General features: G+C 37.6%; 1 protein-coding gene across 1 annotated transcript; it reads right to left on the reverse strand.

The window, feature by feature from the left end:
• Nucleotides 1–8802: 8802 nt before the first annotated feature.
• On the reverse strand, nt 8803–11291 carry LOC140339650 (cholesterol 25-hydroxylase-like protein). The gene has a single exon (XM_072424432.1). It carries the CDS (start codon nt 11280–11282, stop codon nt 10467–10469), a length of 816 nt encoding a protein of 271 aa, XP_072280533.1. The 5' UTR covers nt 11283–11291; the 3' UTR covers nt 8803–10466.
• Between the last annotated feature and the right edge of the window lie 858 nt (nt 11292–12149).

Here is a 12149-nt window from a genome sequence, read left to right on the forward strand (position 1 = left end):
TGCCTATGCGCTATTATAGGTGGGGCATATGGCACACACACTGATGGTGCATTTGTTGGAGCATAAAATACATTTTTTTAATAATAATCATTTCACACCTGGGCATTATGATAACAGTTCTGGTGAATTCCCAGGAGGAATGAATGTCAAGGCTAAATGAATCTAGATAAGAGACGTCATAAAATGTGCGTACGGGGAAACTTTCTGTAATAATCATTGTATTGTGTGGGCCCAAAGGTCTCAATAAACATTGTGGAAACTGCAGATAACCTAGCATCAAAGACCTGGAGATACACATATACTGTAAAGGTGCGTACACACTTCCAATTTTTATCGTTCCAATCGAACGACGATCGATTGGGCAAAAAATCGTTCGTAAAAAAGTAACCAACGACGCCGACGAACGAGGAAAGTCGCTGGAAACGAACGACCGGACCGGCGGATCGGATTGGACGACGATCGTTGAACATCGTTCGTGTGTACCGTCGTTCGTTGATCGTCCATGTTCAGAGCATGTGTGATGAACGAACGTCCGTTCACTTTCCTGTCGTGCACATAGTTCCTCTATCGCTTAAACGATCGTATCTATTGTGTGTACAATATCTATGAACGATCGTGTCGTTACCTCTATGTGCAGGATCGGTGCTATACGATCGTTCGTGTATATCGTGCAGGATCGTTCGTCGTTCGTTTTCCAACGATAATAATTGGAAGTGTGTACGTAGCTTAAGGTGACTTGTCTGTAAAGATTATGGTTTAATCAGGTCATGGCATGGCTAGTGTTATGTACTACAGAGGTCTGACTGCTGTACTATAAACATTAAAGATCTCTGAGCACTGCAATTTATACACTGCAAAGTCTTGATTATTGCACAGGTTACACTTTAGTTCCCTAAGCACTATATGCACTACAGGAATCTGACTGCTGCACTTCAAACATTTCAAATCCCTAAGCATTGCAATGTGTACACTGCAGAGGTCTGATTATTGCACAGATTACATTACCAGTCTCTGGTCACAGCACTGTATGCACTACAAGTATCTGAGTACTCACTAAATACTAGAAGTACCTGATCACTGCAATGTTATACACTACAGATCTCTGATCACTTAATTTTATGCTCTACAGGGGTCTGATTACTGTACTATAAACATGACAGATCCCTGAGCACTGCAATGTATGAACTGCAAATGCTTGATCATGGCACAGATTACACTATATTTCCCTATAAGCCAAATAGACCCCTGATGACTCCTTAAGCATAACCTGTCACTGTATGTACTACAGGGGTCTGACTGCTGCACTATGAACACCACAGATCCCCGCACTGCACTATACAAGGAACTGACTGACTAATAAAGGGTACTGACTGTCGACCTCCCTATATATCAAAAAGACCTGTCACTGCACGATAGAAAGATATTAGTAAAAATAATAATAATATTAATAATACTAAAGTAAACAGACACGACAAAGTAAAAAATAAAAAAAACAAAAACACCCCTCTCCCTAATCAAAAAATTCACGCACCTACAATTTACACATGTATAAAACATTATAAGACATTTTGGGTGTGAGCAACAATTTAAGGGCCAGAGTTCATTTTTAACTCTAAATTAATATTCTGTAAAGGATTTTAAAACTTTGTCTTTGAACAAAATACTACTGTGCTAGAAGACCGTTTTATTCTAGTGGGTCTCTGCATTCAGTAGTTATGATTTTAAATGAGTTAATATGTGCAAAAAGCAATAATGGAAAAAAAGGTTTAAACTGCAACATGAAAACTTTGCTATTTCAGTATAGTCAAGAATAACGGTCACAAGAATGCTCTGTCATACCCTCAAAATTCCCATTCTAAAAATAACTAGCAAAGCAGATCACACACACAGAGAACAGACAACATGGTGAAAAGTTTGAATACTGTATGCATATCAGTCTTATCTATTCTTCACCATATTTCTTATATCAGTAGCTACAGCACACATTTAACTATCATTCTGAGTTTACGTTCCTTCTGGTGTGCACAAAATGAGAAAAATTGAAACTACAACCCTATGCTGATTTCAGAGAGAGATTTATTTAATTAGTCCCTCATTTTCATAGTTTATAGGTTGAAATGAGACACAAATGTAAAAATTGAGTTTAACTAAATGAAAAGTAGAAAAATAAATGAAACACAGAGGAAGGCAAAACATACTCATGGTTCAATTTACTCCAATTTACTGTGGATCTATTAAATTGACTTTAAAAAAAAAAATCCTTCAGGACTTCAAAAGGTAGTCAGATAGATCAAAGGTTTATGGAATTGTTACATGACTATTATACGCCATTCATCTCCATTTCATATGCCTTATTTTCTCCAGATGCAAAGAGTGCCCCTGTTATTTGCAATTATTACTTACTTTGCACAACATGTATTATATTGAACATATTTATATAGGATGAATAAATTTCCCTTTATGCAATTCTTCTCATGGGCGAGTAAATAAATTTAGATCAGCAGATCCTTAGTCGAAGATGAGTTTCGACATGCTTCTCGTCAGTTTCCCTTCTCTGCAACCCTGCATCAGCCTTTTTGTGAACTGGTGGCCAGAACTGGACTGCAAATTCCAGGTGAGGTCTGACTAATGCTTTGCACATGGGCAGGATTATATCACCCTCATATATAGTTCTTTTCCTTGCTTTAGAAACAGCTGTGTTGTGTTTGAGGAAACTTTTACCATGTACAGTATCGTGTATACAATCTTTATTTTACATTTATACTTTTTAGTGTCCCCATCGGAAATATGAAATATCTGAAATAGGCAAAAAAAACTAATAAAAAACTCTTACTGCCTGTACGGACAAATGCTGTTTTATTCATGAGCACTTCTAGAAATGTCGATTTCATGTGTCCCCCCACATCTTTCAGTGCTCTTCCCATGAACTCAAAGTCAATGCAATACAAAAAAAGAAGTAACATAGCACAGGGGTAATTTATTGAAGGGATTTCCAGGGTTGTTTCGGTGGTTAATGACATTTAATTACAGAAGTAGAATTACACTTTGTGTTTCCCCTCCTGGAATCCTCCCATGCTTGTTCAAATATTAACAGTTAAAAAATTGCAGCAGTACATAATGTCCAGTATATAATTTATATAATGTATGCTATGTTATGTTTTTTTTTTGCTAGCCATGATATAATAACACCCGCGATATGACTTTCTATATATCCTAATAATAATTGTAATAAGATACAGATCATGTAAACCAAATTACCAAGCAGTCTGATAAATCTAAAGTCAAATCAAAAATCATAATAGGCAACGGGTTATGTTACCTATTATGCCTATTTTACCTATAGCAGCCATCTATGAGTTTAAGCAGGTGGATTGGTCCTTAAGAAAACCCAGGAATAATGTACTAGACTATAGAGTATGGCTTAGGTGGTCAGTCTTTAACTGGCGGAGGCAAGAGGCAATACATATTAGATTTAAACTTTTTTTTTTTAGGATTTTTGTCTTACACCCAAAATCTAACAAATTAATTAAATTCAATTTACTGCGGATTCCTCTTAGTCTAAGGCAGTCATTAATAACCGGGGGTTAACCCTAGTATTTCTCAAATACACCAACACAGACCTGCAGGCGAATCCAACTCATCTGGTCGTTATATGTCCGGCATTGACTGTTCCGCATCCAAGAACCGGGCGTTTGCAGGTGGGAGGACCCAGGCCATGAAAGTTAGGTAGAAGAAGGGCAGTCAACACAAGTGTCTGACCACACTGCAGACAGAAGGACCCCAGTTGCTTCTTCACACTCCTGCAGAGACCCAGCATGACTATGAGTCCCGATGGCGTGTTATATGGTGTCTCAGGGTGAGGAACGATCTATACTTCTACTAAGACTATGTAACCTAAAAGACTGTGATTTTTAGATTTCCGCCCCTTACGTGATTTGAGTTTGACACCCCTGCTCTAGAGAATGCAAGAGGTCTCTTGGGCTGTGGCTGATTGCCCACCCATTTGATATATTCCTGGCTCTGTCATCATTTGGAAGGGCCATTCGAATGACACCAATGATCTTTTTATCCTTTTGATAGGGCGTGTTCTCACTTTAGCAATTTGGTTTGTTTTCCAAAAGCATTTTTGAAATACACAACACTGCAGCTGGAAGTCTTTTCATTCAAATAGGGGTAAAACATAGTACTGCTCCAATGCAGATCATCGCTATATGTACAAAGTGATATTATCAATTATTTACAGTATTATTATTAACTTGTATTTATAAACTGCAAACACATTACACAGGGCTTTACAAAGTCTATAGTCATGTCTATAACTTCTCTATATTTAGAGGAATGTACAATCAAATGTTCACACCATTATTATTATTATTATTATTAATAATAAACAGGATTTATATAGCACCAACATATTAAGCAGCGCTGTACATCAAATAGAGGTTGCAAATACAGACAGTGATACAGGAGGAGGGGACCCTGCCCCGAAGAGCTTACAATCTAGTAGACCATATGTCATTAATACAGCCAAGACCAATTTCTGGGGGCAACCCAATTACCCTAAATGCATGTTTTTGCAATGTTCGAGGAAACCCACGCAAACACAGAAAGAACCTGATAATGAAAGTCAGTCCAGTAAACCATCATATGTACTGTAAATAAGCCCTAAGGGAGTATTGTTTTTATTCACTACCAATATAAGGGCATTCCTACTAATTATTATAGTTATTTTCCCTGAGACATCAAATATATTTTAGGGTTTCTCTGGGGTAAATAGTTTGAGAAAGAAGAGTTAATGTCCAATGGAAATGAATGTTAATGAGTCCAATGTTAATGAATGTCCAAGGATCAACTGAAGTAGAAATATCATGTCATCAAACCACCTAAATGGTGAGGTTGGTTGTCAAGCTGTAGGTATGTGTTTATAAAGGGTTAGTTAACCCTAAAATATTTATTTGGGATGTTGGTAATGGTGGTTAGTTGAGCACTGCCATTTTTTATTCTCTTATCTCTGCCATAGAAACATGAGATCTTGCAGTAACTCTTGGTGCTCATTGACATTAGGCCAACTCCATCCAAAGCTAAAGTGGTTTTTGCAACTATGAAGACATTGTAGTTACAGTAGTTGTGTCATATTGCATCTATGCTCTACACAAAAAAATGATTGTGGATTGCAGCTACAAGTGATTCACTTTCATGACTTTCTTATGAAAACGGAAACACTGGATGCTAAACTGCTGTTGGTTAGTTTTGCTACTGTAATCTATAAGAAAAGGGAAGCTAGAAAGTAATATGGAATTCTCTTATTTTCTGTGGAGCCAACATGTAATACAGTGAAGAAGACTGTAACTATTTGCTGGCATCCCTAAAAAGAGTTGGTTATTGTTGTCCACAGATATATCATTCTATGACAGCCAGAGATGCCACACCTGGACAAAGGTGCCAGGGAACAAATATTGGCAATTGTGAGAGAGCTCATGGACATCACATCATTGGAGTAGAACTGCACATTTCCAAACTTTTGTTCCTTCATATAGTCTACATACCTACGTTTGCTAAAATGAAATGATTTTTTTTAACCTCCCTGGCCGTCTGAATAATGAGTATTTTTTAATGTAAAAGTGGTACATTTAAAAATATTCAATATTTTAAATTCTCTGCCTGGTCCCGCCTACCAGCCCCACGCTCCCTCCCTCCAGTCTAAGGCTCGTAAGCAGATGCCTGGCCGACATCTGCTCCCCTGGCCTCACGTCCCCGACATTCACATGCCGCGCAGGGGAATCAGATGCCAGGCAATGCTGGAGGACACCGCGGGCATCGCTGGAGGACACACCGCCGGGACGTGGGAACCAAGGTAGGACTTTAAAACTCCCTGTCAATTCCCCCCCTCGGGGTTACCACTTTTGGCACTGAAAATTAACCCCAAGCCACACTCAGGAATACCGCCAGGGAGGTTAAAGACAAAATCTGAAAAGAAATTTCATAAAGATGGGAGAAATTACCAGAGCATGTTTCAAGTTCCAAGATTGCAATTTTAATCCTTTTCCAGTACCAACTTAAAGTTTATTTTTACTTTTAGTGCCAGTGACAATGCTCAGAAGGACAAGCAAAGGGCATAAATATCACCAAAAAGGATGCAATAAACGGACAGGGATTTTGACCCTTGCCTATACAATAATAACTTAAATCAATTAATTTTACAATAAAGAGTTTAAAGAAATGGTCAGTTTGCTGTCCTCTAGGTTAAAAGGGTCAGACTTTAGCCTATAGTTGAAGAAAAAATACCACTGCATTAGTTTGACTAAACAACACCTGATACTTGGTAGTATGGGTTATTAAAGAACACTGATGGTTGGTAGTCAGTGGGAGTAAAAGTGACCCAGTACTTGTGGCTATTAGGAGAAGAAATAATTCAATAATTTGTATTAGTTGGAGAAATAGTGCATGCCCCTGCCGTGGTGTCAGAGGGTAGGATGGTGCACCATCACTGGTGTCAGCAAGAGAATTTATGCCCCACCCTTGGTGCCAGTGAGAAGAATGGTGCCACTTTAGTGTCAGTGGAAATACTGCCCCATCGGTAAGACTAGTAAGTGAAGTAAGTGAATTGGTGTCAGTAGGAGAAAACCTATCCTATCAATGGTGACAGTGACAAAAATATAGCTCCAAGAACAGGTTAAAGACATCTACCCTACAGGCCACAGTTTGGGATCCAGGTTGGGTTTTAGAGCTGAAGTCTAGACACTCAAGTACCCCGTCTTGCCCTTGCCTACCCCCAAACTAAATGCATACTGAGCTTTAAAAAAACTGGCCCTAATGTCTAAAAAATTCATCCATATTTATAGTCATGTGATCCTCCAACTCCTGGGTCTTCTACCTTTTTTCCTGCAGAGGAGGATGTTCCATCTTCATGTGTTCATGTCTCTGGGTAGATTGGATTCTTTCCATTGGCAATCCAATGAGGAATGCAGAAGAAAGATGACTTTTGAAAGAGATGAGCAGTCTGTTTCTGCTGGATTGGTCATGATACCGAGAAGTAGCATTGGCAAGAGACACTGGGTTTGATTTATTAAAGCTCTCTCACTTTAGCATCAGTGAAGCTGGGTGATCCAGCAAACCTGGATTTCTTTAAAGTCATTTGCTATTTGCAAGCAAATGTTTTGAATCCTGCACCAGATCCATTCCAGGTTTTATGGATTACCCAGCTTCACTGATGAAAGTCTATTCACTCCTGCCTTGGCGAGCTTTAATAAATCAGGCCTACTGACTGCATACTTAGTATTAAAAATGATTTAAGGTTTCGCCCTCAAATGGCTTTGTAAGTGTTAAAAAGTCAAAATTGCCCGAAAAATAAGTTTGTAGAATACAGATATGTAAATCATATTCTATAGCACATCTGATTTTAAATACTACAGAAATACATTTTCAACCAGTCCTGTGCCTGCCATGGTGGTTCCAATTATTGGACACCCCAAAATATGACATAAATAAAATTTTCTATATGGTTTTTGTATTTCGATTATATCTTGGCATTGGTACCCTGCTTACCTCAACAATTCACATATAAATTGAAGATCTATAAATATATTGGAGGTTTAAAATAAATGACTGGAGATGCTGGAATAAGAAAAAAAAATTGGGTCATGATTTTGTGGGAATTCAAATAGCATCAAACAAACAGTGATCACACCCTAAAATAAAAGTCATTGTTCTTTCTTGTGTTTCTTTATTGCAGAACCAATAGAAGAGCCCTGAGGTACAAAACGCAACGTGCTTTTCTGTTTAAATAATATTTTGCATGTTTTTAGGCTAGTTATTTTGGCCATAGATGTTCGGGTTGTGCAGGATGTAGACAGACACAGGCATGTTAATTATATAGAATATTTCTATCTTATACACACCTATTAAGGCCACTCCATGTTTTATTTTGTAGTAACTCATTGTGGTAAAGTTTATTCTCAGCAAAGCATGGTAGCTACAAAATATTTAATCAAAAGCAATTTGCTTGTTTGTTGTCATTAGATGAAAGTAATTTGTGAGTCTTATAAAAAATATTTTATACTACTCAATTTAAAGGTTTCCAAAAAGTTAACTTTGTCATACCTAAAGCTCCCGAGATTCGCCACCAGATTTCCTTTTCAAGATTCGGCACCAGATTTCTTCGTTGGATCACAAATTTTGCCGACCCTGCAACCAATCAGGATACAACTCCTATGACTGGTCCAGTCATCAAGGCATGGATTAGGGCAACACATCACTATGCTAGTACCTAGTCACCTCTTGTTGCACCTCGATGACCCTTTATGCTCCGGTAACCCTGTGTACTCCAGTGACCCTATGTACTCCTGAATACCTGTGATTTTTTGACCTGTGACCAAACTTTCCTTCTACATTTCCTGAATTTTCTTCTCTCTGGTTTGTCCCTGGCTATTTGACTGTCTTTAGGGCTCACATACCTTCCACTGCACTTGAATTAATCTGATTCTTGGACCAGCATTCAGATCCCTCTTTATGGCAAGCCAGAAGATGGAGTTATTGCATCCTTGCTGCATGACTGTTAGAAATGATAAAAAAAGTCCTCATTTATTCCTATATTGTGGAGTCCCACAATGCCCATTTGTAAAGCAGTAGTTACAAATGATCACAAGTAAGGACAAATAAAACTCAATGTTTATCTTATGTTTAGAAATACTTTTTAGTGTTTTATATTTTTGCATTTCCATAGAAAGAAAAAATGTACAGTGATAATGAACAAATATTTGTGTAATATGCCTTATTTTCTCTATTTGGTACATACAGACATTAGAGAATAAACACCCTGATCAGTTATTTATGGGTGGATTAGAAATGTTTGTATGTTAACACCCCAGCTTCAAAGGACACCAATCAAAAAGGCCCTTGGAGGGACTATTTTTTTTTTTTTTTTACTTTGCCATACTAACAAGCACATTTGTTTCCTTATTGCTTCTTGCAATTAAAAACATTAGTTAAAGTTTAAGGGTTATATATTATCTTGTAAAAACAGCAAACAACTGCTAGAAATGCACATTTTACTCTATTACCCTTAAGATGAATCTGTTCATTTGCACAAAGTGATGGTTTTGGTTGGATACTGCACCATCAGCACCATCAGCCACCTGTAATGGGCAATGAGGATGATGGCAATGGTCATAAAACTAATGATACATAGATAAAAATAACAATGAAAAAAATAATTAAAACATAATTTGCCCAATAGAGGTTTTTGTCTGCACTTTCCACTTAATAAAGGGTTTTTACAATTTCCAGTAGTAGCAGTTTTAACTAGTGCATCTATTTTTATCATTTGAAAACTTTCCCATGCAACTGTTTATTATATGGGGTCCTGAACCCCAATCCTCGAGGGTAATATCCAGGCCAGATATTAGTGTAAACAAAGTAATTTTCTGCCTCTTTGTAAACCATTCCCTATTAAATTTACTATTGTCTCTTACAGAAATACTAAGTGTGGATCCTGTTTATCTAGAAGGGGGTTGAAGACCCCTTGTCTGCTGTGATCACCCTAGTCTATTGTGACCTCTAGTGAGCCTCTAATAATCCATTTCCACTATTTACAGTGACTTCTTACAGTTGTATGCTTGTTATTGTATATTTTACAGCTTTTTATGTCAGTGTGTATGTCACTGAACTTTGTCTAAACTGTAAACCTCAAGTGATTTTGCAATAACAATTTATTAATATCATGTTTTAAATACAAATGAAACAAACATAATTTTTTATAAAAAAAATAGGAATATAAAAAGTATCATATAAAGTATCAAGTTTTTATAGAAGTTAAAAATCCATATAGATCAACTTCTTCCTTTACACATTTTAGGACAAGAACGTAATCTATTCCATTTAATGTATTTGACCTTTGGAAATACGTTGCTCCTCTCTAAATCCATATTAAAACATAAACATACATTAACTCTTTCTGACATAGCTTTCATGAACAACAACCACTATCTTCATGCAGTAAAAACATATCAGAACAATCTTCGTCCATCAGTAAATATATTACAGTCATCACCTGCGTTTGTATAATCACTTTCACTTACATACTGTATACATACTCTGACGGTCTTTAGTGTAACGTGCAACTTCACTTTCTTTGGAGGCATTCCACCTTAGTGGAATTTGTTAAAAATACTTTAATTAGCAAACTTTAATATAGTTTTCGTGTAAGAGATAAAAAAATGATAATGTAATAATGTAATAATATATTAAAATATTATGCAGTATTGCATTTGCTTTTTTTGACTAAAGTGCAAATCTTATTAAAAAGGTGCTGAAAGGTTTTGAAAAACCTTATTATTCAGAGCAAAGTTTATTAAACACTGGTATTTCAGCATCAGACATCCAGTATTTGCTCCTTCAGTCAGGTAGCCCCAGCATTAGATGTCTTGGAGATGAAGATTTAATCTGGCATGTCAGTCTGTGTATTGGCATCAGTCTTGGTGTTTCTTTGATGTTTGCCGTGCTAGAGTATTGAACAGTTTGTCCCAGTGAGTGAAATAGGGTGCATAGTTCCATAAAAACTTTTGGTGATGAAGGTCATGATGGTTTGGTCCTCCGCATAAGCCAAATGGCACCAGTTTGTGTGTGGACCAGGCAAAGTCATAGCCACAGTGATCTTCCACAGACAGATAGATATGGATGATGAAGACAGCCATCTCAGTCAATGGATGACACCCCAACATCACTGGACTGACGTTAGCAAAGAACCCCAATGACAGCATCTCCCATGCACTGGAGTATTGTGTTGCCAAGGCAAAGGTGGCAGTGTACTTGTGATGCATCTTGTGAAAGTTCTTGTATAGCCAGGGGACCTTGTGATGCAATAAGTGCCAGACAAAATACTGGAAGTCAAAAAACAGCAAGCAGGCAATGATGTCCAATACAAAGCGATGTAGCTCAGGTGCCAGCGATGGCAGGTGCATTGGTCTCCAGTACCAATAGGCAATACTCAATGGGAATATGAAGACCACATGACTGTATATAGTGTGTGCCAGGCAGTGCAGCACCATGGCCAATGTGGGTCTGGATTTTGGCTGCACTTGGTACTTCTTCAAGGCTGGTATTCTGAAACAGAGAAAGTCCAGTGCCAGGTAAGGAAGACAGAAAGCCATGTAGACAATGAATGAGAAAAGCACTGGATATAAAGGTGATCTGATGATGTGCTCTTTAGACAGCACATAGTTCCAGATAGATTGCAGGAAGAGCCCTGGCTGTGCTTCTCCCCACATGGAGAAGGTTGGAGACATCAGCACACTGCTAATGTTCATTATGAATGAGTACATAAAGCCATCAGCCTTGCTTTTATTAACCTCCTTCCAACACCAAGTAAATCTTCTACGGAAATTCCCCACCCATTTTCCTTTTACGAATATGAGATTTTAAATACAATACCCACATGGGGAACTTCTAGTTAATGTCTTAAAGATAGTAGAGAAAATCTATCCTAGACATCAGCATTTCTGCTATTCCTACCAGACTGCATTTTTTATATTCCACAAAGCATCACTGAAAGCTGCTTTCTAAATATAATGCTGTGACACAGTGCAATTCTTTAATGCACACCTTTGATTAATATGTTATATTACTCTGTATGATAAAATGAATTTCCCAGCTACCATGCTGATGCCTTAACTTTAACACCTAAATAACTAACTTGGAACAGTTTGATGTTTTCCTGACACTTTTTCACAGTCAGGATTAAACTTTACAGTAAACCTCCAGAGGTAATGCCTTGCCACTCTGGTCTGTTACCAATCGATGTGGGTCTGATAATTTATTGAACTCATTGTTAGCTGGTATTTTTGCCGAAATATACCCTTGTACCGCTTCTATTTCCGCCCTATGCCAAGGGGGAAGGTGGGGGGGTACCAGCCCTCTGGTAGCTTCCACACTTTCTTTACCTCCTAGCTCCTTTCAAGATTATTCAATAGACTTTTATTGCAGTATTCAGATTAAATTTAACCCCTAGCATTTATTTAATTACATGTCAGGTAGACATTGCAGGCAGCATGTGAAAATCTAATCAGTCTAAACTCCTGTTTACTTGTATGCATGATAGCTGTATGGGATTCTAACAACTACCAAGCATTCAGAATGCTGCCCACTATTTATAT

The sequence above is a fragment of the Pyxicephalus adspersus genome, chromosome 10 (assembly GCF_032062135.1).
Source record: "Pyxicephalus adspersus chromosome 10, UCB_Pads_2.0, whole genome shotgun sequence".
Classification (NCBI taxonomy): Eukaryota; Metazoa; Chordata; class Amphibia; order Anura; family Pyxicephalidae; genus Pyxicephalus; species Pyxicephalus adspersus.

Excerpts from the sequence above, each read along its gene's own strand:
- LOC140339650 (XM_072424432.1), bottom strand. The coding sequence starts at position 11,282 with ATGTCTCCAACCTTCTCCATGTGGGGAGAAGCACAGCCAGGGCTCTTC.